Below are 26,241 nucleotides of genomic sequence, written 5' to 3'. Positions count from 1 at the left end.
AAATTTCAATAAATGAAGATCAGAAAGAAAAAAAAAAGATGGATGGAACTCAATTAATGGATGTTTTTAGCTGTAAATGAAGATCATATATATAAAATATAAAATAGCACCTCTATGTAGAGCGGCCCCTCATCAACTATGTATATATATATATATATATTGAACGGTTCAATAACTTTTACCTTAAAATTACAATTAGTTTTGTTTAAATGTTAGTTTAAGAAAAAGTTAAGGATCTAATATGATAAGTTTCTATACTCTTAAGGTATCCAATATTTGGAGCATGGTTCAGTCAAGACTAGGACAGCCATATCTAATTTTTGCTGATTGGTCTGGCCTCATTGCGTGGTTATCTCCTCCGCCAGATCACAAAGCTTAGTTCTCAAATGCCTCATTGTACAAAGAACTATCTTCTTTTTTTTTTTTTTTTGAATAAAATGTCAAATTATATTTAAAAAGAAAAATAACTTTTTACATCAGCTTAATCTTATGTGAGTTGAATTATTTGTTTTGATAAGAAATTACAATCTGAGAGCTTAACAGAAAGAGCAGAGAGAGTCTAGAGCCTTGTCGAGAACCAGACTTGTAATCCGTTCTCGTAGCGGCGGTCTCCTGTCGAGATTATGATGGAGAGTTGATTGCGAATCTGTTTGTCCATCCAACTAATGAGATTGGCTGACGTTCTAGGCTCCTCACCATGGCGTCGATCATTTCTCTCCTTCCAAACCGTGTGTACTGTGAGTTGGAAGATATAACGTGACAAAAAGCTCCGAATTCGATCAGTTTGAGTCTCTGAGATGTAATTCACTATTGCCTGCCAATCTGTTGAGAATCGATGTTGTAAAACATTCTTTGCAATTGCAGTCCAAATCGATGAGGCATAACTACACGAGAAGAACAAGTGGTCTCGTGTTTCAATAGATGTGGAGCAGAATGTACACTTCACATCAGAGCCATTATTCCAAAACTGCATTCGATCTCCCGTTGATAACCAACATGGTTTCATCTTCTCCATATGGCAAAGAGAGAAACAACAGGCTTCACAACATGGTTTCATCTTCTCACTTTGTAATCTTCAAAGAGATTGATCATAGTAACCGGGACTCCATTCTTGCTAGGATTATCTAGAGAAAATTTCGAAATCTGCTTTCCCGTTGGTTTACCTATGAGTAGTTGCTCCTCAAGTTAGGACTTATGCTCCTTCACCGATTTTCTCAACGTTTTTTTTTTTTTTTTTTTTTTTTAAGACTTTTTTGAAACATTTTTAACTCAGTCGAGATCAGTAAAACTTTTTTAGCTCAGTAAAAAAAACTATTTTCTTTTAGGTATTTAAATTTTACATTCATATATATATATATACAGTGAATTGCGAAAAAACAAATTGGACTAATTCAGATTACTAAAAACGTTTCATTATGCAAGTCATCCAAAAATAAATGAAATATGGCATTTTATAGATGGAATAAAATATCACAAATTAAAAGAAACTTATTAACCAACTCAATTAAACTATGTATCTCACTAAATTATAACATAAAATGGACGGATAAAATTTCATTTGGTTTACTAACGTAAAATACATTAACTATTGATTATGAATAGCAAAGAAAGAAAGAAAAAACATATAAAACGTTTAAATATATAATGTATATATATTGTACTATAGTTCTGGTCTCCAATTCCTTTTTCTTTTAATTTAGAGTTTAGTGTTAATCCTCAGAGCCGAAGGTAACGTTTGAGCCATTGCTTTACCTCGTCCCAATTATGATCCCTGTACATGGCAAAACCATATTTAGAGGCATCTGTTCGAATAAATGGTAATTAAACCAAAGTAAAGAGAAAGAATTCATGTTTAGACCCTTCGTATTTTCTTAGCGTGCTCTGAAATCCAGCCATGAGAATGGAATGAGCACATTTGTGTGTAAATTCGTACGGCACCACATAATTAGCTGTAACACCTATAAGATTCCAAAATTGTTTTCAGTTTTCATGATCTCGCGATGGTTATCTAAATTGTAGAAAAGTTAAATAGATGATACACATACAATGTGCAAGTAAGATTGGTAGTGATATAGGACGATCTCTACCCCCGGGATTTGATGCTATGTTGTTTTGTAAGCTTCTACAAGATTGATTTAGGTTTTTCATGTTTAAAATATACGTAACTTCAGTTACAAAAATTAGTAATAAGTGAGTGACATTATTGAAAAACATTAGTAATAAAATGTACTCGAAGACGCTACCTCCAGACAGGAAGCCAACCATTGAGCCCTATAACAACTCGTGGCTTTATTTGAAGCCGTTGATTAGTGTCATAACAACCCTTACTCGCAAGGTAGAGAGCTTGCGCTGCACCAAAGCCGATACCTCCTATTCCTATCATCACTATTCAGACCAGAGATTTATAAATTTGATATATATATATATAAGGTCTAAAGTATGTATATTAATTTAGAGTGTAAAAAAGTATAAGTTACCGTTTGTGGGTTCTTCAGATAAAAGGTTAGCAATAGATAAAGCAGCATGATTTAATGACGCCACATCATCTTGCATGTTTTCAGAAAGTTCTGCGATATCGAACCCTGATTCACCAAAGAAGATTGTAGATATAGTATTGTTAATAATAGAATATTAGCAACATTAAATGATGTTTTTGATAAAATTTTAAGTTAAGTGATCTTACATGCATTGGTTTCCATTCCACCTAGGATAGTAAGGGGGCGTCTAGGAGCAGTTGGGCAAATCCACTTAACCTACACAGAATCATATATATACTTATTCTTAGAAACTTAAATCAAATTTCTTTTAGGATATAAGAATTGTGACAAAACGTTCTTGTTCATCCATCCATACATTTTTAAGACCCATCTGTCTTGCAAATCGAGTTGAACTGCAGACATAATTGATATAGAGGTATCAGAGCCGGACCAATGAAATTCGGGGAGCTATTTAAATTACGAAAACAAAGTATTTTTGTTTTAAAAACTATAGAGTAAATAGAAACCAGTTTAAACAAAACTCTAAATTATTTATTTGAATACAGTGAGAAAAACTTCGAATACAAAGACAAACAAGATTCAAAGTATATACATTTTTAGTGAAATGAGTTTAATATGTCATAAGAAAAGATAAATTCAATAGAAAGATACAATAGATGTTATTTATTATTGTTTGTGGTGCCTACCATTTATATACATATAAAGGTCAAAAAAATAAAAACAATTAGTAGTTGTACAGATAATGCCAAAAAAATAAAAAATTTTAAGCTTAATAATATAATTTAATTGAATTTATCCAAAACATGTTTATGGTATATATCTTTTTGATCTTTTGAGTATATACCAAAAAAAAATTAATAAAGAATGTGAGATTATTATTATTACTTTGCGCTTGTCTCGCCGATATCATGCAGCCAGACTATAGTGGCCTTATGAGTTCCTATGGGTCCAAAAGATAGAACGTCTTCAAATTTAATAACATTTCTACTAGCTGTAAAAATTTCAACATACGCAGATTCATTAATCAGTGACGCAATAAATATATGAGAGAAAATAGTCCAACAACTTTGAAAAGAATGGAAGAAGCATGAACAATATATCACAGCAAAGATAAAAACATACTAGAAGCCATGCTTTGATATGAATAACTTCTTGTTTCCGAAGAGTTTTTTCTTTTGTTCTTTTGAATGTTTTTATGTATAATTCGAAAACGTATGGATTGTAAGGGGGTACATTGTGTATTTATACAATGAATGAATGTTATGGAGAAAATATTTGTATTAAAAGTTCGATGCATGACAAAAATCTTACTTTTAAAAGTTGCATGCATGACGAAGATCTCTATCAATAAAAGTTTACAGTAAGTAAAATTAATTTCCTCTTTTGAAAGTTGGATGCATGACGAAGATCTAGTGTTTGTCGACACTGATAGCATGATCCGATACTAGATTTGTCTCTTCAGCTTAATTTCTTATTTTTTTCGGTTTTCCTCCAAAATGCTTAATTATCTCCAATTAAATCTCAATAAAATATTTGAATTTTTTTTAAAAATACTTTAGAAATAATTAAAAAAACTCTAAACCTAATACCTAATTCATAACTAAACAGGTGAAAATCAAGATATAACAGGAAAATAAACGGTATGAGGAAAGCTTCCAACAATAGCTTCATCGAGAGTATAACATTTGATTCATGTTTTCTATAAAAGTTTTTGGCTTTACGTTCTTTAAGCAACTTTTTGATTCACAAGTTATAGAAACATTTATTTTTTCTTTAAATCTAATTTAGCTAGCATTATATTCCAAAAAAAGAAAAAAAATCTTAATGATGAAGTTACAAACCGATGTATGTATCCGCTCCATTGCTTTTCCGAATCACGTGTAGCCATTTGATTTTTGTTTTCTTTTGAATCATCATTTATGCTAATTTATGAATTTTGCTTAATAATTTCTCATTCCTTACTTTGATTATATCCCGTGTCACTACGATGGTTCTTTGTAATAAAAATAACAAATTATGGTTCTTGTCTCTTCTTCTTTTTTGTGTAAACATGAACTGCACAGGGAATCATCTCACCTCAACCAATTAGCCAAATCGAAGTCCTTAAAACGAGGAGTTTAATTCTATCTTTAGATTTTTAAAAATAAAATAATATGTGATCGTGAATATGTTTACAATAAATGTATAAGAGTATATTGCGTATTATTTTTTATTTCGTAAGATTATTCAACATTTTTCGGAGGTGGAGAGTTTAGTTACATAAATGGACGATTTTGAAAGTGTTTTTGCACAAAGCCCTTTTAAATATGAAACAAAAAAATTTCAAATTATTTATCTAATCCTCAAGTCTGATAGCCATTTCCTACGTACTTTGATCTATAAAGAGTTAACCGTTTTAACGTAACTGAGTTAAAAACGTAACATCGAGTGTGACTAAGCAAAACAATTTAGTTTTAGTCGTATCCTCAGTTAGAAGCGTGACATAGAGTTTGGCTAAGCAAAACGATATAATTTTAGTCGTTTCGTTGCATGTCTAAGCTTTGGTTATCAATCAGCACCGATCCATATTTCATCAACTTGTTGGAAACTAGGTCTCCAGTCTCCACGGCCGAATCTTTTGGTTTTCTTCCAAGAATATGACAAGTTGTTTGTGTCCTCGATTCAGAATTCCAACGAGCCTATTTATTGTTATCATATGGAATTCCCACAAGGACTTCGTAACCTCCCCCTACGGAATCTGTCGAGGGCTTGATCTGCTTTAAACAATCAGCAACGCCGACAGTTTGGAACGCTAGCACGATAGAGCTCTTAACTTATGAAGGGAGATTAGCTTGTGTTGAAAAACGTACCATGAAGGATGGTATCCGGAAGCATAGTATCACATTGTGGATTTTGGCTGACGCAGAGAAACACAAGTGGTCGAGTAAAGATGTTCTTGTACTTTCTAGTCACTATGATGGAAGTTTGAGAACATGTTTCAAACTAAAAGGTTGCACTCATAATGGGGAGTTTATTTACGTATCGTCCACGTTTCGAAAGATGGATTATATTTTATTTTGTGATCCGGTGAAAAACAGCTTTAGAAGATTCAAACTTAATAAAAGAAATCGCAGATGACAAATCTAGGCTCAGTAACAAAGTTCCAAGGCTCCATGCCTTCCTCGATCACAATGAGAGTCAAATGTCTTTGTCATAATTTAATTTCTTGGTTTTTTTTTCCTTAAGAATAATCTTCTTTTTTTTTGGTCAAAGTAAAATGATCATAAATGATAGAATGATCACTTGTGCAAGATTATGATTATTATTTTCTTCTAAGTTCTCCTTCCTTACTTTGATTTTATTACGTGTAATCTTCCTCCCTTGCCAATTCCCTACTGCATTTTACAAATTCATCATAACCGTTCAATAGTAGTACCTCTCTTCCTTCTTAATGACTTTGACTTGCAACTTGTACAGTATAATAATAATGCGCTTCAATATGTTTTGGTTCTTTTCTTTGGCATACTTTTCTCTTCTTCTCTATCTGTTGCTCATTACATTAGAGAACTACGTTTGTTGAGGAGGACAATGGTGGAAAGTGCAAAGCCACAAAAGCGAGACTATATATGGTTACTTTTACATATACATGGACTCTAAGAGACGCATGAAGTTTTTTTTTTCTTTTGCTTAGGGATCACTAAGATCGCCCTGATCTCTTAAACTTCTTTTTTTTGCCAAACAATAATTTCCATTCAAAAGAGGAAAGTCCATACAAATTAGAATTAAGATAGTACAAGAAAATAAAGATAGAGGCTTCATGAGTTTTGCAAAGAAGTGTTCACTTTTAAAAAAAGTTCACAAGGTTTGAAAAATCTGTTGAAGCCTTGACGGATTCGACCATGTTGACGGGCTTCGCGAAATCCTCGACCAACGTGTGGTCATAGACGGCTATTGCAAACAATGCATATGAACCTTTGAAAAGGTGCTCCACGGGAGAAGCTAAAGGGTAGATAAGCGTATTATCTTAGTGCAGTTCACTTCTAGGGCCCAAAAAATAAATAAAAAGCCATTTGACCAAAACGATCTCACCACCATAGTAGCCTCCAAGATGCGCCATTTTATTGAACCCTCCATCACATAAAAACAAATCTTGGACCATCCTTGTGTCTCCATGACCCAAATTTCCATACTCTGGTCGCAACACACAATCCTAACTTCCCTTGGGTAGTTTATAGGATACGAACAGTGATCCATCAGTGTTTTTATCAGATCTAACATCAAAACTTATCAGTTTATATCGAGAAGTAGTGTCATATATAGTCTCTACTTGGTAATAGATAGCCCTGTGGATGTAAACCGCACCTTTCAATGGAAAGTGAGGTCCAACACCTAGGATATTCCTCCACTGCTTCGTCGTGGGATCGCAATGTGAAAAAACTTGACATGAATTCTCCATACAATACTTTGTATTGATTCTTGAGAGCAAGTGCCCATATCCGGAGTTTGTAGCAAGTGCGGCTCCTATCGGCGGGACCATCCTCTAGACTTGCGGAATCGGGTGCATCGCCGTTTTTTCAGGTACCACAGTCCCTTTCTGGCAAGTTGGTGAGCTTCGGTAAGGCGATTCTTCTCTTCTCGGGTCCCTCTTTCCTTAATTTTCTCCCGCTCTGATGGTTGCGTATTTGGATCTGACGGGTCGCTCTTCTAGAGGCAAGCCTCGTAGTCTTTTTTGGCTCTTTGGATTGTTCATTGCGGTTAGAGGCGTAGTGGTTTGTGTTTTTGGTGGTGTGCTTCTTTCCTCCTTTAGAGGGCTGAAGAAGGTGGCAAATTCTTCAGCCATGGCTATGGCTCCTCCATCTAAATTTGTCTTTGTCCCAATCGCTAGTCTTTGGTTGCGTTAAGGTTGAGTTTTGTTGTTAAGTTGTAGTCGAGTTGGGATTTTTATGTGTTAATGAGCTTCTAGTTGTATTGCTAAGGTTGTCGAGTGTAGAATAGAGGCGTCGAATAGGTCTAAGTGGCATCATTATCTCTTTGAGCTAGTGTAGAAGTCCGCGGCTGCCTATGCGTTTTTGCGTTAGTCCTCGGAGAAGCTGTAAGCTTCTTTCTCGAGGTTTTGTGGACAAATCTCGGATCCATTAGTTCATGGCAACTATGATGAGGATTCCATTACTTCGTGTTGTGGCAGCACGCAAATTTTTGAGCCTTGCGAGCTCGGAAACGGTGTTTCTCCTCGTACGATCGAAGCGATATAATGCATTTTGAGTTGTAATGTTGTATTTAATTTATGTAGATTGTTTAATTGCGTTTCTTGTAATCAATGTAATTCTGTCAAAAAATTTAACCTTTTACCAACCAAAGAAAAAAAGTGCCCATATGCATGGATTTATTCTTCGGTAAGTAAAAGGATTGCCTCGTGGTAGATTTATATATAACACCCCCATGACGAGAGTCTGACCAACAAAAAATCAAGCCACGGATGTAATGCCTTAATCCTTCAGGGATATTAATATAATAATATTGATTCTATTTCGAAGGTAAGTAGTTGTTTGAAGTGTGGCCGTAGTCCGTAGATGAAATAAGCTAAGCATCACGTGGAGACTGAGCCAAAGAACGACTCACAATCGATTCTATGATGTCTCTATGTCTACTAATAATTGATGACCATAGCTTCGAAATGCATAGGACCTTCGAAAGAGATTTCACCGGCAGTCTTTTTAGTATTTCAACCGTACCATCGAGAGGTAATTGGCTTCACAGTGAAGAAGTCGTAGTGTCGACGATAGTGAGGTCTGTTTGTGTCCTCTCTTCATCGCCTCTGTTTTCTGAAGCCCTAGAGATCACTTGTAAACTTCTATATCACGTAAGTAGAAAATTAGGTTGTCTTTCTTGGCCCTACAAATTAGAAAAGCCCAAGTTTTTGTAGGCGATAGGAAAGTCAACACTAATCATTACTTTCCTCTGTTCCAAGAATATGGGAACATGACCCATACCCATTTCTCCACTTTCTTCGAACTTAGTAGTTCCGAGCTTTCTCCTTGGATGATTTGAATATAATTTGGATTATCCGTTTAAATTTAGCTTCTGCAAAAACGAATCTAAGAAGAATTATCATTTATTTTGCATAACTGATTGTCTTGTGTAGGCTTTTGGTTAAGCGTTCCCACTATGACAAATGAAGAACATATGATCGTGTTATAATAATCAGTGTTCAAGAAAGAAAGCGCTAGCCGCTAGGGACTAGTCGTCGTGTATGTGATTTAAGGCGATTTGTGTGTAAATATATAATTTAACATAATAGAAAAGGATAACAGTTTTCAAAGAATGTATATTGGTGGTTTACACAACGTTTTACATGTATGGGATTAGTTATACAAACTCACACGACGTTGTGATTTATTTAGTTTGTTGTGTATGTTTTTTTCCTGCTCGTTTGTTATGTTGTATTTGAGGTTGTTGCGTTTAGTGTGATGTTTTCGTTTTCCTCGTTTCTTGTGTTGTGATTTGGTTATGAATTTTTATTTTTATTAAACGTGGTATGAGTTTTTGTGCTTTACGTTGATTTGTGCTCGAATGTGAGCAACACAAACGAGTTATATTTAATTTACCGTATGTAGCTCAGAGACATATGCATAAGGTAGAAGACACGAGAAGAAGAGAAAAAGAGTTTGTTTATTTACCTGGTCCATCATTTGTTCTTGGTGACTGAATTTTCTCCTGAAGTTTTGTTTCTGTTGTTGCTCAAAACATATGCATGAAGCAAGAAAGACGAGAAAAAAAGATTTAAAGAGTTTACATGTTTACCTGACCTTTCATTTTCTCATTGGCAGATAAATCTCTACTTGAAGTTATGTTTCTCTGCATAAAAATCCTCTTTCTTGAAAACAAAACAATGCTGTTAGCAGTAAACTATAAGCTGAGTAATTAGGACACTAATTGTTTAACTGAAGACATTGAACAATAGATAAAACTACAAAATTTATGTGAAGAAAGAAAGTTACGACGAATTCTCCAGAGTCTACTCTAATGCGAGATTGACTGTTGGCTCACATTTTTTCCTTTTAGTTTTCTAATGCAGTATTATGAACCATCATATGATTCCTCATAAATGTACTAAAGAAAGACTATACACACTGCAAAATAATGCCAAGTGGTGTAAGAGAAGACAAAGAGATTGAATTACCTTAAAAGGAAGTGACGAGGGAATATCAAGTGGTCGTCTTGTGTTCAAAAAGCTTCAGCTTCTCTAACAGCTAACATCTTATCTCTAACATCTTTAGTATTTTACCTAAAAAAATAAAGATCAAAATAAGTTCTAATTTCTGTCTTAAAATAAGTTCAAATCTTTCCCAAACATTATATAAAAATCAGTGCATCGGTTGTTTACTTGGTTTTCATCCAAACGGAGAGCTTCATAAACACCACAAACGTTCTGCATCAAGAAACAAACTCATGTCATTTCTTTGATGGTAATGCACTAGTACTGAAGAAAATAATATACCACGAGAAATATGGAATAAAGTAAATACACAATAAATTATACATATTATAGATTGTGAATAATACCAGTAAACATCTAACAGAGAACAAGAGAGTATATTTACCTGACCCTTCATTTTTCGAGGCAACTGAATTGCTTCCTTGAATCTAGTTTTTTCAGCTTAAGAATCCTAATTTGACCAAATACAGAATCATATTTCGTGATCTAACTCATTATGTTACCAGTAAACTATGAGTAAAGACAAAAGACCAAGGTACTTACTGGAAATCTTACTTAACTAGTTAACCTGATCCAAGCCTATATATTTGACTGCTTGTCCATAGCTGAAAACTAAAAAAAATGTTCATCTTCATAGTGATATTGAAAAGGTTTACAAAGTATGATGGAAACTAGTTATAATTGTGTTAATTTCTCCTTTGCGAAGTATGAATTTATATTTTGTTTAAAGCAAAAGTAAGGTTCTCGTTTCTTTTCTTGGATTTTGAATCATCACCGAATTTCCATTCACATGAACAGAACGTAAAAATTGACAAAGCAAAACATATCTACATTGATTAATGATTACCTCTTTGTTTTTGTATGCAAAGCACAGTTTTCCCTCGTATTGGCTTGAATTCCTCTTTCAAATAACATAAAAATTTACCAACTTGTTAAGAAAACATAATGAACTTCAATATGACCAACAATAGTTGTAAGATACTAAAATAGAAAGGGAAGGAGAGTTCACCTGATATTGACTTGGCAACATAATGGCATAGTAGTATTGTGTTGAATTTTACTATTGTGTTATGTTGTGTTGTGTTCGAGGGTGTTTTGAGTTTATCTGCCTTACGTGTTTTTTTTTTGTATCGTGTTTCAGTTTCACGTGTTTCTGTTTGAATTTTGTTGTCTTTCGGTGTGTTTTGAGTTTAGGTGATTGCATGTATTTGTATTCGTGAAGTTGTGTGGTTCTAGATAGTTTGAGGAACCAAAACAAGCCAAGACACCTAGGCTCATCAAATGAAAATAACCTGTAGGGAAGAATACATGAGAATTGAGCATATACACATGAGAATAGAGGAAACTTTACTTTACTTGACCTCTCATATGCTCTTGCTGCAAAATCGTCTCTCAATTGCTCTTGGGACCTTTGTTCTTTGCAGAATAAGGATCCACTCTCTAGAATTCAAATCATTTTGTTAGCAAAAATTATGTGCAGAGCAAAACAGGATCCTAACACAACATACAAACAATATATTTAAAAAACTACAAAATCAATGCCAAGATAAAATATGGTATGATTCTTACAGAGGCTGACAGGTTTGCATCTCTTGTTCTTTTAATCTTCACCGAACATGCTGTATAACGTAAAACCCGAATAGAAAACATAACCCTTCAACTTAGAAAATATCAAGAGGTGTCAACTGTTGTAAGAGGTGATGAAAAAATTTAATCACTTAGCACTAAAGAATATATATGTTGTCTCATCTGCACGAGAATTTCCAATAAGAAGAATCTGATACCTGATTTCGTTAGTATTGTACCATGGAAATCAAGATCTAGTAGAGAAATGTGATATGCCTTATTAGTTCGTGCAAGTTAAAAACCACTCAAACACGTCAGACATTTCCAAAAAACACTGTATCAGTGTGTGTAATTTATATATATACCTGGCCCTTCTTCTTTCGAGGAGACTTGATGGCTTTCTTAAATTTGGTTCTTTTCCGCTTAAGAATCGTCTATCTTTGTAGAAAACCATTATGTTAGCAGTATATACACAAGACCATGATTTGTTTACAAAAACTCTAAAAAGGGATGAAGATAGTTTATCTACCTGATCCTTTGTTTTTCCGAGGCAATTGAAACACTTTCCTAAGTTTAGTTATAATCAGCTTAAGAGTTCTCCATCTTGATACAAAACCCTTCTAATAGCAGTTAATAAGAATATAAGACTACAAATAAACCACAGAAATAATGCTAATCAAGAAACTTACTGGAATTTATTAAGTATGATCCAAGCTGGAATTCGGCTGCTTTGCTCTTGTTGTTTCTGTTACTCTTGACAAGGAAACAATATCCACAAAACATGTTTATTACGTATGATAAACATTCTTTGTGAAATAAGTATTAATAAGAACATTGTATGAAGAAAAAGTAAATGAGACGAAATAAAGAAACTTCACCTTGAAACTTGTGAATCTCTTGGATTTTGAAGTATCAATGAGTATCCCTTGACATGAAATCACTTGATGAAACATATCTAAGTAAATATATTTATTTTTGTATGACAATGTTTGAGCTTGTGTGGCTTGGAATTCACTTTTAGAGTAGCATAACAAGTACTTAGATTCAATGTGACCAAAAAATGATTAATAGTTGTAAAAGACTAAAAAAAAAGAGAAAGAAACTTCCCCTGAAATTGACTTAGCAACAGAATCACAAAGTTTTTAACTATAAAGAAAAAAAGATATTGATTGTTTTTTTTTGTTCTTTCATGTCTCTAGTTTTGTGTTGTGCTGTATTTTATTTCTTATGTTATGTTGATTATGAGATTTGTTTCGTTTGAGTACGTTTACAGTTTTGTTGCGTGTGATGTGATTTTTTTTTTGTAGAGTTTGAGTTTTGTGTGTTTATGTTTGAGTTTTGTTGTCTTTGGGTGTGTTTTGTGTTTTGAGTTTGAGTGTTTTCCGTGTTTTTGAAAGTGTGTGTTTCCAGATATTGTGAGTAACCAAAATAAAGCCAAGATAGCTATGCATGACACAATTGACATGAGAGTAAAGAGAAAGATATCTGACCTCCCACATGTTTTACCTTCGAAATTTTTGTTCTTTGGACCTCAAAGATATCTCCATGAAGCAGTTAACAAAACCCCTCATTTTCTCTTGGCTATTGAACCACAATTTCACCTGAAAGTACATCATACAAATTGGACAATAAAATGAAACCACAAAATCATTGCCAAGAAAGAAAAAAAAACATGGTAAGAGTCTTACAGATCCAAAATCTGACTGGTTGCTGATATTTTCTACTTTTAATCTTGACGGATAATGAGTTAACGAAGAATACAACTGAAAAACATAACTATCAAAGTTAGAAAAACAATCTCACTTTAAGAACACATTAAGGACACTGCATCATCTTAGGAACACATATAATTTAAAGAGTGTTTTAAAACTTACATCAATGTTCCTGTCTCCAAATTAATTGAGATATGAATTGCCACGTGATTGCTGAATCATATGACCACAAGATTGATAAGAGCTCGAAACATAAACATGCAATTATTGAAACACGGGATATCGAGATAAACCATGTATGTGATGCCATAGAATCTTCTTGTATGAATATAACAATTCACCAGTTTTTCCAAATCAATCTCTAGAGAAACACATATAAAGATAGTGATAGACTAATAACCAAACCCATTAGTCCAGATTATACGAATATGATGGCTTCCTTAAATTCCAAGACAGAGCCAAAACGATACCATAAAAAACATTAGTTTGAGTAAACAAGCCAAGGTATCTCATCAAATGCAAATAACCTGTAGGGACGAATGTATGAGAGAATACACAAGAGAAGAGAGGAAACTAATTATTTTACCTGACCACTCATATGCCCTTGGCTAGAAAATCGACTCTGAAAATGTTGCTATGTGCAGCTGATAGATACATGACCTCTCATTTGCTCTTGGCAAGAAATTTGTTCTTTGTAGAATAAATTTCCACTATCTAGTATTCAAAGCATTTTGTTAGCAAAGCAAACAGAACGCTAACACGGCATACAAACAATAAAAAAAAATTACAAAATCATCGCTAAAAAATTATGGTAAGAATCTTACAGAGCCTGACTAAGTTCTTTGTTTTTTTGTTATTCAATCTTTGACGGATCGAAGAACCTGACCAAAAAACACAACCATTCAAGTTAGAAAGATAATATAGAACAAGAGAGTGTCAAGTTTTGTAAGAGGGGATAAAGAAAATTAGTCACCTTAGCACGGAGAAACTATCTGGTTGTCCCATGTGAGAAAGACTCTCCAACAGCTAGAATCTGATCCCTGACTTCGTTTGTATTGTACTTGAAAATCGAGATCTAAAACAGAAATATGATATGTTTTATTAGTTCCTACAAGTTATAATCACTTAAACACATCAAACATTTTCAGAAAGAACATTTATCTACCTGACCCTTCTTCTTTCACGGAGGCTGAATAGCTTTCTTAAGTTTTGTTCGTTGGTACAAAACCATTGTATTAGCAGTTTACTTCATACACAAGACCATAGAAAAACTACAAAAATTTTGAAAAGAGACAAAGATAGTTTGTCTACCTGACCCTCCATTTACCGAGGCGACTGAATCACTTTCCCAAGTTATTTTTCACCTCAAGAGTCCTCCTCCATCTTGAGACAAAACCATTCTTATAGCAGTTACTAAATACATACGACTATTAAATAAGACTATAAAACAGTGCTAATAAAGAAACTGCTGGAAATCTTACTCACTAATCCAAGTGGGGATCCCACTGCTTGGCTCCTACTGTTTCTGTTTATCTTGACAAGGACACAATGTCCACAGCTGAAATATTGAACATATTAATAACAGGTTAAAACTTGGTTAAATCTTGAACATATGATATACAAAAACCAGCTTTTACAACAGGTTTTGTCCTATGTGAACTTGTATGAACTTGGTTACATATTCAAAATCAAAACTCAAAAGTAGATGAGAAGAAAGCGAGAAACTTCACCTTAAAACTCTAGTGTTTTTTCCTTCGATTTAGAATCATCACAGAGTATCCCTTCACAAGAAATGACAGTATTAAACATATGTAAGTAAATGTATTGATTACCTCTTTACTTTTGTATGCATGATATTGTTTTCGCTTGTACTGGCTTAAATTTCACTTTGAGAGCAGCATAAAAAGTAATTAGATTCAATGTGACAAAATAATTGATAGTTGTAAAGGACAAAGAAATGAGAAGAGGACGATACTTCACCTGAAAATGAATTGGCAACAGAATCTCAAACTTCTTACAAGTACAAAAAGATATTGATCGTGAAGTTTTGTTGTTTTGTCCCTTTTTGGTATCTACTTTTGTGGTGTGCTGTATTTTGTTTCTTTTGTTATGTTGTGTTTGAGTGTGTTTAGATTTTTGTTACGTGAGATGTGCTTGTTTGAGTTTTGTGTGTGTATGTTTGAGTTTGTTTTGTGTTTGGGTGTGTTTTGATTTTGAGTGCATTGTGATGGAGTAATTTTTTGTGTCTGTGAAATTGTGTGTTTTCAGATAGTGTGAGTAACCCAAACAAAGCCAAGACAACTTGGCTAATCAAATTTAAACACCCTGTTGAGATGATCCTGAGAACTTATGCATGACACAATAGATATGAGAATAAATGAAGCGATATCTAACCTCTCATATGCACTTGGTTACATATTCACTTTCGAAATTTTGTTCTCTTGACCTCAAAATTATTAGCAAGAGGCAGGAAACACGACCCCTCATTTGCCTCTTGGCTAATAAACCAAAATTTCACCTGAAAGTACAACACAAACAATAAAATAAAACCACGAATCAATGCCAAAATCAAATAAAACAGAGCCAAAATATGACTGCATGCTACTCTTTTTTACTTCAAATCTTTACGGATCATACTTTATAATGAAGAACCCAACTGAAAACATAACTCTTCAAGAGAGAAAAAGAATCTCACTCTAGAGGAATATAAACTGCAAAACGCTTGAAACGCATTAAGATGTCGAAAAGAGAATCCAACCATCATCTTGGCAGCAAATTTGATTTAACAGTATTTCAAAACATGCTAAAAACAAACATGACAAGATCATAGAAGATGTAAACAAAAGTTTAAGAGCAAGAACTTAAGTAAAAGAAAATACAAATATATAACAATGGATTTTCTTGCAATAAAATCAAGTGTAGCCTTACATTTTTTTGTCCTGTAGACTTATTAAAATGGCTTCTTGTTGCTAATGGCAGTACTGTACCTTGGAAATCGAGATCTATATGATATGCTTTTTTAGTTGATATCACTTGAACACGTTAGAAATTAGTAGAAAAACATTGTATCAAAGTGTGTTTATCTACCTGACCCTTCTTTTTACGGAGAGATTGAATAGCTTTCTTAAATTTGGTTCTTTTCCACTTAAGAATCGCCTATCCTAGTAAAGAACCATTATGTTAGCAGTACACTATATACACATTAGCAGTACAAGACCATTAGAAAACTACAAAAACTCTGAAAACTACCATTATTTTATCCGGTAGTTTATCTACAAAAATAAATGCCAGGCCTTACAGAGCCAAAATCTAACTGCTTACTAATATAACTATCAAAGTTAGAAAAACAATCTCACTCATGAGAACACATTAAGATAATAGAAAGAGACTCTAATGCATCATCTAGGCAACAAATTATACTTTAAAACAGAGTTTCAAAACTTACATTTGTTCCCGTCTCCAAATTGAGATATGCATTGCCACTTGATTGCTGAACCATATGACCACAAGACTAATTAGATCTCGGAAATGGGGACATAAACATGCAAATAAGAAACACAAATTCACAGATTGTTCTGGCATGAATATAACAATCAACAATTTCTTTCCTTTTTCAAATAAATCTTCACAAATTCACAGATAAAGACAGTGATGGACTCATAATGACGCAACAACCAAAGAAAAGATCCATTAGTCCAGATTATGCGAATATGATTTCTTCCTTAAAATCCCAAAACGGTACAATCAAAATCATGGACGTGAGGGAAATTCTCTAAATCGTTGGGTTTTTTTGACCATCTAGACTCATCAATTCAACAAGTAAGAGAGAAATTTTGATGTAGACTCTGTTCAACTGTTATCCGATCACCAAATTTAAAACCTATCGAACAAGTTAAACATTACCCTAATAGAAAGATCCCAGAACTATCAAACCTCTAAATTCCAACAGAAATCAACGAAAGCAAATTCCAAATCCAAACCCTAGATTCCCAAATTAACCAAGAAGAGAGAGAGATCGAAACATTTCGTACCTTCTTCGATTTCGTAGGACTATCACACGATCAGGACTCAAATCAATAGACAAGTAATAATCCTTGCATCAATCGTCAGATCATCACCGACCCAAAATCAAAACCCTTTGATCCCGATTTGAATTGACCCAACGAATCAGAGACGCAATTCAATTGATCGGAGTTAAGAATCAGAAGAAGATAGAAAATGAAAAATCGCTTCTCCATGCGATTATGTAAACCCCAACGCGATTTTCTGAAAGAGGATTTGAAAAAATGAATTTTGAAATTTCAACATTCGCTAACCGTTACTTGTGGAAGGGGAAGAGTTAACGTTGCGAAATAGAGTAGTGAGGCCAGAGCTATTTATCCCGTTCTTTTGAAACAATCAGCATGTTAATTTACGGTTATGACCCTGAGTTTTCAAAATTTGTTTCCCGCTTTTGAGTTAGAATCACATACATGCTAGAGTAGTTTAAACGTTGTGTAAACCACCAACCAAAACTAATCCTTTGGGGTTTAGATTAACAAAAACGGAAAATTAAAAAAACTAAATTATTTAAGGAAATTTTTTATTATTTTTTAATTGGAAATATGATATATCTAATGTTTTAGATTTAGAATTATCAAACTATTAAAATGGAATTTTTATTAATGAAAATTTTATCATTATTTAATTGGAAATGTATATTTTTTAGATTGATTTTATCATATATATTTAAAATATATTTTCTTATTATGTTTTTAAGTTTTTACAAATATAATTGACTCAATTTAACTATGTTATGAAAATAAAAATTAATAATTTTTAATATTTTTCCGAAAATTACATAAGTTTTAAACTTGTCAATATATTTTAGAACATAAAGATGTTATTTTGAGTCATTTTGTTATTAGTAAACACATCGAAATGGAGATGCAAATTTACAAAAATTAAACCCAAAAAACTTATATTTACGGTGAGCATCTAAATGAACAACCAAATATAGAAACAAACACAGATTGAATTCATCATCTAAATATAGCATTTGAATGCAATCTAGATGCACAAACAAACATCACCTTAATACGATTCGTTGCATAAACCATTGATTCAGAGAAAATCTCTCTCTACATGATGAGGAATGCATTTTACATGTATCTAACAATTTCGTTCGTTGTTTAGTTTAATCTATGTATCTCAAAAGAAGTGGTCAAGACAAGAGATATGGTCATTAATTAGACAATTCTGAAATGACATGGGAGAAAATATATTCGTTTGATATGCCAGTAACAGTTGATTATTATTTCGTTCTATGAGGATGTCTACCCATCTGTTACTCTGATCATGGTTATGAAGAATAAGAAACCATTACTGCGCGCTTTTGGATACAAATGCCAAGGATCACAATTTTATTATATTCGACCCTTAAATGAAATCCTATAATTTATGTATTAAACTGGTTCTTACTCATATGCGTTTTCTTATAATCAAAGCTTGATGTCAACTAAATAAAAACAGTATAATTCGTTTATAAGTATTTTCTTTTGTAAATTTGGTCTCCATAACATCATTTTGGCCTCAACCTTAATCGTAATGTATATGTCAATCTCATAAGGATTTGCTTTGTCGTGCTGAAGTAAATCCGCAAGTGTCTCTTCTCTAACACAAAATAAAGTCACATAGTCATCATCCCCAGCACTAAACTACTATTATTCTACACCACTTGTCTTTACATTTAACGACATTTACAATGTTCGTGCTGCTTCTTTAGAACTACTAAACCACACTTGTTCTGTTTTGCATTAGTGAGAGTTTTGTTACATGTTTCTGTAACCCTAGTGGAATAACTGTTTTTAATTTTGTTTGAACCATTGGACCGCATGCATAAAAGTTATTTCGGTGAATGGAGGGTAAAACACGTTACTCAAAAAGTATTACGATACGTCGATAAGTGTTTCGGCCATTTCTAGCTCCTCAAACCTTGGTGACTATTTTTTCTATTTCCATAACAAAAATCAATTGACATAATATTTTTTGAAGATTTACTTCCTTTCAAGTTTTTGAGATTAAAAAATCCATGAGATATGATTAAGGTCTGATATGTCCATGTATATATTTTATATAATATAACAAGATTTTTTTCACAACTTTGCATACAATGACATTAGACATCATGTACTTTCGGCACATGTCTACACCTCTTAATTACTTCTCAATTATTCTCTTCAATCAATAAAAATAAAACCAAACCTGTAACGTCACTGTTGGTCACTGTACAAATGCAACATCACCATCTTTTAGACTCTTTTACCCTTTTACTTTCTTTATCTTCTTCCTTCTTTCTTCTGTTTTTCCGACGACACAAAACCATGACAATAATAATAGCAATATAAATATAAAATCGAAACAAAAATATTAAAATCAGAAGTTGGCCACAAAACGATGATAATAATAATAGCAATATAAATATAAAATCGAAACAAAAATATTAAAATCAGAAGTTGGCCGGAAAAACAAATCAGAGAGTTGTGTGATATATTTGTGACGGCGCTGGTTTACGAGACATAGAGACTATGAAGATGACTGGAGCTCCGGCCGCTTCCGTAGCTTATTTCCATAACCAACGAGCGGCAGTGTGGATCGTCGGAGATAACCAACACACTCAGTCCTAACCGTTTGTCATCTGATTTCCTGTCAGACGGCTATCACTTCGTCGAGAGTTAGGGAAGACGATGATGACGACGAGACCGCAGTTTGATTTGGAGTTAAGCGAGAGTGATTTATTAGATCTGAAGCATCAAAGGCTCCACCTACAATTTTCTAGTACAAAACATCGCAATTGATGTCATCAATCGAATTTTCAAAGTGTTGAAATCGATTCAATCAAAATTTTCTCGTAATCAAACGTCATTTAGAAAAATGGTGAGATACTTTGCTAAATGAAATATTAGTCCGTTACAATTTTATTTACCATTGTTTTAAATTATGATAAATGAATAGTTAACACATAATTTATAATCTATTACGATATTGTAGTAGTTAACATGTTAATTAAATAATTATCTACACGAATATTATATTATATGTAACTCGTTATATTTATTTATGATATAATAATTGAGGTAACACGATAAATACTAATTTATCTCATATTTATAAAGTTACCGCGATACATTATGATTTAACCTGGTTGTTAACATAGTAATCCAGTAGATAATCATCTAACTTATATATATTTTTACCCAATTGTTTGATAAATAAAGTAAATGATAATTCAAAATTTTAAATTGATATTTCACATTAATTTATATGATATGATAACTGGTTTAACACGATAAATATGCATTTAACACATAATATATAAAATTTTATCGCAATGAATTAGTTAACACGTTAATTAAATAGTTATCCAGACAAATCACAAAATGTTTTATGCAATCCGGTGATAAATAGTATCATATCTCATATTTTACCGGAGATCATGCAGCTTGAAAGGACAATTTTCTCTGTATCTTATCAAAGAAATTTGATCTTAAAAATAAATTTCTGAAAGTGCTCTATTATTTAGCCATTTATGAGGGTTTACGTGACTACAAGGCTATAAATTATTGAGTTTTAATTGTAGGTTTTGGCAAAATGGGGAATGGCAAATGGATCTTGTAACAACGTATAGTGCGGACGAACGACTTAGTTAGAAGCAAATGGATGTATAGTGTTCAGTTAGTTGATTAAAAATTAAAATTAATATTTTTCATTCTCATTAGTTTTTACTGTTTTTATATCTTTTTATGTTATAAATATTTATTATTTTTGTTTTTTTTTTTCTTCTTCACATTATATTTTGTATTTATTACAAAGTCAATTCAAATTAAAATATAATGATGCCAAAGGAAATTGCTTCTTTGATATCTTATACATATAATTGTTTTTGTGAAATCATAATTTAAATTCTCTGTATTTGAATATCAATAAATGACAAATCATTAAAAACAAAATTACTAAAAAGACATTGCAAAATAGTTTGCTAAAACTATTAGAATATAAGATATGTTTTAAAGTAATTATTTATAAATTTACTTAATATTAAGTTTGTTTTATTATAAATATAACAAAGAATGTGTCTCTCATAGATATTCAATATAATGATATTAAATATATTGAAAACAAATCATTGTATATTTCTTTTTGATTTAAAACTTTTGAATTTTTTAATATATAATGATACAATCAAATCAGATAAAAATAAATGTTGGATTTAAGTATAAAAGAAATGACAAATGTCAAAAGGAAAAGTGCTACATGTCAACTTCTCAAAGTATAAGTTTGAAGGAGAACCCTTATTTATCATTTTTTTTTTTTTTTTGAACAAACCCTTATTTATCATATAAGATCTTCAAATAAATAATAAAAGTAGAAAATAAAACCTAATGCATAGGATGTACGTATATATATATATATATATGTATATATTGAGAAAAGGTTGAAAGCAACACAGCCTGAACAAATTAGGGTTTTGACTACAAAAGATGGAGCAACAAAAACAGAAGAAGAGAAAAGTAGTCTCGAAAAGTAAAAGAACACAATCAAAATCAGCTTCGTCCCTTCCTCTGGATCTAACCTCGGAGATACTCTTAAGGCTACCTGAGAAATCTATTGCGAGGTTTCGTTGTGTGTCGAAGCTTTGGTTATCAATCACCACCGATCCATATTTCATCAACTTGTTCGAAACTCGGTCCCCACGGCCGAGTCTTTTAGTTTGCTTCATAGAAAATGACAAGTTGTTTGTGTCCTCAATTCCGCAACATCTTCATTCACTTCAGAATTCTAAAAGGTCTTACTCTTCTTCTCAGCTCTTTATCGTTATCATATGGAATTACCAGAAGGATGTAGTATTTATTCCTCTACGGAATCTGTCCAGGGCTTGATCTGCTTTAAGACATCAAAAATGCCGATAGTTTGGAACCCTAGCAAGAGACAGTTGATAACTTTACCCATACCCAGATTAAGCTGGAATAATATAATAGTTTTTCTAGGATACGATCCAGTTGAAGGTAAACACAAAGTAATGTGCTTGCCTTTTAGAAGAAGTTCTGATGTATGTCAAGTGTTAACATTAGGACCAGCTCAAGAATTCTCATGGATAACGGTAAAAACGTACCATAAGCATTGTTCTGACTATCAGAGTTCTGGTCGATGCATCAAGGGGGTTGTATATTATATAGCTCAAGTTTATCATACACATGCTTGGGTTTTAATGTGTTTTGATGTCAGATCTGAAAAATTCGACATGATAAAATTACATGCGGATATTTATAGGGAAATTCTCATAACTTATGAGGGGAGGATAGCTTGTGTTGAAAAACGTACCACGAAGGATGATTACATAGCATTGTGCATTTTGGAGGACGCAAAAAAAGACAAGTGGTCGAGTAAAGATATTCTTGCACCTTTTGGTCACTTTGATGAAAGATTAAGAACCTTTTTCCAACTAAAAGGTTGCACTCATGATGGTGAATTTATTTTCGTATCTTCCACGTTTCGAAAGATGGATTATATTTTATTTTTTGATCCGGTGAAAAAAACCTTTAGAAGATTCGAACTTAAAGAAATTGCAGACGACCAAGCTAGGGTCAATAATGGAGATCCATATGGACCTATATTTGCGTTCTGTGCTTTCTTGGATCACGTTGAGAGTCAAATGTCTTTGCAATAATTTTAATTTTTTTCTTTTTTGTTCTTCCTTTAGAATGATCATTTTTGCAAGTTTAATTATGATTTTTTTTTCTTATAAGTTCTCATCCCTTACTTTGATTCTATCACGTGTCATCTTCCTCCCTTGCCAATTCCCTACAGCATTTCACAAATTCAACATCAATCATTTAGTAGTAGTAACTCGATCCTTATCTTTCTAAAGACTTTTATTTATCTTTTTGGGCCCTATAAGTGAATTGCACCAAGATTACGCATATACCTGTTGGAACTTTTTTGACAAAACCTTTCCGGTGACTTTTCCGCCAAATTTCGACCAAACGGCTGAACGGAATTATCGGGACATTAGTGCATTGGAAAGCGGGTAAAGAGTACTACAAAATGGTATACTCATACGTCAAAAACGGAGTTGTATTGAATAAGAAATAAGGGTGTAAAGTGGGACACTTGGGCCAAACCTGATCGAACCGAACCGAACTAGGATGAGCCGGGCTGCGGGTTGTCGGGACGTCCCATCGTCGACTCAAGGGCTGTCGGGCTTGCGGACCGTCATGCTTGTGAGTTATTGGGCTTGCTGAGTTGAATCTTATGGAAATATTCTCAGAATAGTCTCAAAATATTCTTAGGATAGTCTCAAAATATGTCATGCATATCCTGAGAATATTCTCACAAAATCCTATTTTCCTCTACTATATAAAGAGACCCAGCCTCTCATTATTTCTCAAGCTCTCAAAGACAAAACACTCTAAATTCTAAAGTCTCTCCTCTCTCTTGCTTCTTAGAAGTAAGTTCTTAGTTTAAAAACATCATACTGCTTAACATAGATAATTATATAGGTTAAACAAAAGCTCGATAAACGCATCAATGGCATCAACTTCCGATTCGGGCTACATCTCTATGGGGCTCACTCTAAAGATCGCGAATCAAGATCTAAACCTCGACGATTTTAAAGAATCCACCATCTTCTCATCTTCTGATCAAGCTTTCTCTAGATTTACTCATCATTTTCGGAGGATACGTCATCAATCGACTTCCCTCTTGGAAAGAACTTTTAAAATTGGGAAGACTGTGAAAAAGGGGATCGAAACCCTAAATTTTTATTAATTTGGGCATTTTGTTATAACCTATAGAAATATGTATGTTTCTGAGAACATATAAATAACTGCGAGCTAAGTCGGTAAAGGAAAGTTGTTATATCTCACAGGTTGCGGGTTCAATTCCTCAACTTGTAAAAAAAAAAAGAAATTGAAACGACGTTGTTTTATAAGTTAACAGAATTTATAACCGAAGACTTAATTCTGTTAATTTCCCGTAATTTTGGCTCGTTTAAGTCTTAAATAATATCTTATGACAAAAAAAAGACTTAATTCTGTTATTTTTTTCGTCAGTTGACGTAACGTTTTACCCGAAATGGCAAAATCAACGAAAGTTATCTATTTAATTCTAAAGTCAACAATAACTTTGGTATTTAAGTGACATTTCGAAAATTCATGTTTTTTTGTTCTAAATTTGAAAGTTCACATTTTTTTGACATATTTTCCAAAATTATCACATATATTGTATATTATTTATATATAAAAAACATTTCATTACGAAAATCCGATTGAAAAGATAACAAGATGGAGGACACAACTTCCTTCAAACTAAAGCAACCAAAATTTATTCCTTAAACTTTTGGAAAGAAAAATAAACGGTAATTGATTTATATGATATAAATAATTATATATTTATATTTATTTTGACGATTGTTCTAAATAGTTCCAAGAAATCCTGGGCCGAAAGCCCGAAACTCATACATTCCTTTGCTCTGTCCAGACGAATACTCGGTCCTCATCATCTTATTCTTTGTATTCTTTGAGAGTATCGATGGAGAAGACAAATCCTCCATCTCTACATGTTTCCTCTTTAAACCTGCTTGATAGGCCTCGAGTTTCGCCTTGAAAGCAACTAAGTCCTCCAATTTCAGATCTACATTCTCTTTCATATTGGACTTTTCAAGGTTTCTTTGCTGTTTCTTCCTCAAATCCTAAAATTGACAAAAAAAATATTATATAATATAAAATAAATAATGATTATTTAATTCTGTGTATAATAGCAAACCCATCTTTGTAATCTATATGTTGAGAACGAAGAAGAAGGAAAACTAACGGATGAGATTATATTAATGATGGGAAACATACCTCCTGAAACTCTTTGATTTGTTCCAATTCTTTCATGAGACTCCTGAGTTTGGACGAAGCACTAGGATTTTGAATACGCTCAACCACATCGTTGAAGCATGGATAACCGTATGTGTATGGTATATTAGTGGGGGAGATGACCAAGACAGCAATCTCTACATTACACAACTTCGCGAGTTCATCAGCCTTCTTAAAAATGCCATTTCGGCGTCTTGAAAACGTCGCTTTCCTTTCGATGCTATCTTCAATAAATTTTATCTCTATTTTTCTACGACCCATTTCTTAGTTTTAGAGAGATGTTTTTGTTGTTGGTGTTGTTTTTGTTACTACTCTACTCCATTTTATAGATGGATTGGTTCAAGTAGGTTTAACGCATTAATTATAATTTTTTATCTTTGTTATCCTTTTTTTATTAAAATATTTGAATTTACCTTTTAAATATATTTATCTTTTAACTACTACCATAAATATCTTTATAACTCTGACTACACAAATTTATCATAATAGTCAAGAGTTGGTATTCCAAACAAATTCTTAAGATATATTTTCTGAAGAAAGTATAAATTTTGTAATGCTTATCTTTCATTAGAAAATATTTAGGAAAAATACAAATTTTGTAATAATTATAAATTAGATTTAGTATCTCTACATATCATTCCATATATACAAATTTTATTTTAAAATGCAAACTCACACGCGTCAAACATGCGCACTAGCCACGACATATCAATAAAATGAAAATAAAAAACTGATGAAACTTGGTAACAACTTTTTCTAAATTAAAAGGAGTTTTTTATTTTATTATTTCATGTTTTGTTTTCACTCACACGGATCCGACAATAATCACTTCTCCTAAATTCACCCATCAAAAGACATAGGTGTCAAAATCAATTCTTTTAAACATTTCTACATGCATCACCATATTTCATGAAACTAAAGTGTTACAATTCATCCCTCTAGCAGATCGTATCGTCCTGGTTGCGCATCAAGACCGTCACAATCGACTTTGTTAACCCTCTTAACTCCACATTCGTCTGGGTTTGGCTCTGATACCGTTTGTAACTCCCCGACCTCCATCTTTCTTAGTGACCCCACGTCCTCTCTCGGCTCACGGGCTCACTCTTACCCGATAGCCGATCCATTACGTTTACGAGGCTTTAAAGGCTTGTTTACCGATCCTACATATCACCACATTATATTTTCTCGTGTTTTATCCTCGCTCATATACAGTTGCGACAATCACTTCTTGGAAGGTCATTCCCTGTAATTTTTCTAACTTAAGCACGCTTAATTATGAAGTTCTTTTCAGATGTTTGACTGAAAATAAGTGCAATTTGATGATATAGGTGGTCAAATCAAATTTTTAAAACTTCTCTGCATGCACCACC

General features: G+C 32.9%; 4 protein-coding genes, 5 long non-coding RNA genes, 6 other non-coding genes and 1 pseudogene across 16 annotated transcripts; 3 read left to right on the top strand and 13 right to left on the bottom strand.

Moving 5' to 3' along the window:
• Positions 1-559: 559 nt before the first annotated feature.
• On the bottom strand, positions 560-973 carry AT1G47783 (annotated as a pseudogene; the record flags this gene model as incomplete). The annotated part of the gene is made up of 1 exon: positions 560-973.
• Positions 974-1,680: 707 nt separating this feature from the next.
• AT1G07443 lies at positions 1,681-2,092 on the bottom strand. The gene is made up of 3 exons (NR_143408.1): positions 2,046-2,092; positions 1,859-1,958; positions 1,681-1,771 (listed from the first exon to the last, which is right to left on the bottom strand). It is a non-coding gene; the product is annotated as an uncharacterized misc_RNA (transcript).
• A 137-nt stretch (positions 2,093-2,229) lies between these two features.
• On the bottom strand, positions 2,230-2,900 carry AT1G47780 (alpha/beta-Hydrolases superfamily protein; the record flags this gene model as incomplete). The annotated part of the gene is made up of 4 exons (NM_001333284.1): positions 2,230-2,385; positions 2,478-2,582; positions 2,684-2,753; positions 2,832-2,900. 4 exons carry the CDS (start codon positions 2,898-2,900, stop codon positions 2,240-2,242), a joined length of 390 nt encoding a protein of 129 aa, NP_001319169.1. The 3' UTR covers positions 2,230-2,239.
• A 3,421-nt stretch (positions 2,901-6,321) lies between these two features.
• Positions 6,322-7,317, bottom strand: AT1G47770 (Beta-galactosidase related protein; the record flags this gene model as incomplete). Its single annotated transcript, NM_103671.1, has 5 exons — positions 6,322-6,462; positions 6,553-6,666; positions 6,754-6,820; positions 6,867-7,015; positions 7,171-7,317. The coding sequence occupies 5 exons, from the start codon at positions 7,315-7,317 to the stop codon at positions 6,322-6,324; spliced, it is 618 nt and encodes a 205-aa protein (NP_175209.1).
• Positions 7,318-8,069: 752 nt separating this feature from the next.
• AT1G07437 lies at positions 8,070-8,309 on the bottom strand. Its single transcript, NR_139246.1, has one exon. It is a non-coding gene; the product is annotated as an other RNA (long non-coding RNA).
• On the top strand, positions 8,106-8,309 carry AT1G07433. Its single transcript, NR_139245.1, has one exon. It is a non-coding gene; the product is annotated as an other RNA (long non-coding RNA).
• A 547-nt stretch (positions 8,310-8,856) lies between these two features.
• Positions 8,857-9,217, top strand: AT1G07423. Its single transcript, NR_139244.1, has one exon. It is a non-coding gene; the product is annotated as an other RNA (long non-coding RNA).
• On the bottom strand, positions 9,096-9,681 carry AT1G09555. Its single transcript, NR_143501.1, has 2 exons — positions 9,658-9,681; positions 9,096-9,332 (listed from the first exon to the last, which is right to left on the bottom strand). It is a non-coding gene; the product is annotated as an uncharacterized misc_RNA (transcript).
• On the bottom strand, positions 9,120-9,368 carry AT1G07417. Its single transcript, NR_139243.1, has one exon. It is a non-coding gene; the product is annotated as an other RNA (long non-coding RNA).
• Positions 9,640-10,644, bottom strand: AT1G09545. Its single transcript, NR_143500.1, has 5 exons — positions 10,541-10,644; positions 10,237-10,305; positions 10,079-10,144; positions 9,862-9,906; positions 9,640-9,762 (listed from the first exon to the last, which is right to left on the bottom strand). It is a non-coding gene; the product is annotated as an uncharacterized misc_RNA (transcript).
• Positions 10,645-10,965: 321 nt separating this feature from the next.
• Positions 10,966-11,435, bottom strand: AT1G09535. Its single transcript, NR_143499.1, has 3 exons — positions 11,263-11,435; positions 11,055-11,133; positions 10,966-10,985 (listed from the first exon to the last, which is right to left on the bottom strand). It is a non-coding gene; the product is annotated as an uncharacterized misc_RNA (transcript).
• A 195-nt stretch (positions 11,436-11,630) lies between these two features.
• On the bottom strand, positions 11,631-12,308 carry AT1G09525. The gene is made up of 3 exons (NR_143498.1): positions 12,138-12,308; positions 11,789-12,012; positions 11,631-11,697 (listed from the first exon to the last, which is right to left on the bottom strand). It is a non-coding gene; the product is annotated as an uncharacterized misc_RNA (transcript).
• A 5-nt stretch (positions 12,309-12,313) lies between these two features.
• AT1G09515 lies at positions 12,314-14,317 on the bottom strand. Its single transcript, NR_143497.1, has 8 exons — positions 14,283-14,317; positions 14,137-14,172; positions 13,945-14,046; positions 13,796-13,852; positions 13,558-13,685; positions 13,134-13,184; positions 12,948-13,022; positions 12,314-12,860 (listed from the first exon to the last, which is right to left on the bottom strand). It is a non-coding gene; the product is annotated as an uncharacterized misc_RNA (transcript).
• A 2,507-nt stretch (positions 14,318-16,824) lies between these two features.
• AT1G07413 lies at positions 16,825-17,106 on the bottom strand. Its single transcript, NR_139242.1, has one exon. It is a non-coding gene; the product is annotated as an other RNA (long non-coding RNA).
• A 4,384-nt stretch (positions 17,107-21,490) lies between these two features.
• On the top strand, positions 21,491-22,677 carry AT1G47765 (F-box and associated interaction domains-containing protein; the record flags this gene model as incomplete). Its single annotated transcript, NM_103670.1, has 2 exons — positions 21,491-21,853; positions 21,883-22,677. 2 exons carry the CDS (start codon positions 21,491-21,493, stop codon positions 22,675-22,677), a joined length of 1,158 nt encoding a protein of 385 aa, NP_175208.1.
• A 1,532-nt stretch (positions 22,678-24,209) lies between these two features.
• Positions 24,210-25,169, bottom strand: AGL102 (AGAMOUS-like 102). The gene is made up of 2 exons (NM_103669.2): positions 24,854-25,169; positions 24,210-24,699 (listed from the first exon to the last, which is right to left on the bottom strand). The coding sequence occupies exons 1-2, from the start codon at positions 25,130-25,132 to the stop codon at positions 24,424-24,426; spliced, it is 555 nt and encodes a 184-aa protein (NP_175207.1). The 5' UTR covers positions 25,133-25,169; the 3' UTR covers positions 24,210-24,423.
• Positions 25,170-26,241: the final 1,072 nt, after the last annotated feature.

Source organism: Arabidopsis thaliana, assembly GCF_000001735.4.
Source record: "Arabidopsis thaliana chromosome 1 sequence".
Taxonomy (NCBI): Eukaryota; Viridiplantae; Streptophyta; class Magnoliopsida; order Brassicales; family Brassicaceae; genus Arabidopsis; species Arabidopsis thaliana.
Note: the sequence above shows the minus strand (reverse complement) of the source record. Positions and strands in the feature narration are given on the sequence as shown.

Excerpts from the sequence above, each read along its gene's own strand:
- AGL102 (NM_103669.2), bottom strand. The coding sequence starts at position 25,132 with ATGGGTCGTAGAAAAATAGAGATAAAATTTATTGAAGATAGCATCGAA. Across the intron at positions 24,700-24,853 it reads AAATCAAAGAGTTTCAGGAG|GATTTGAGGAAGAAACAGCA; the intron begins GTATGTTTCCCA and ends TGTCAATTTTAG.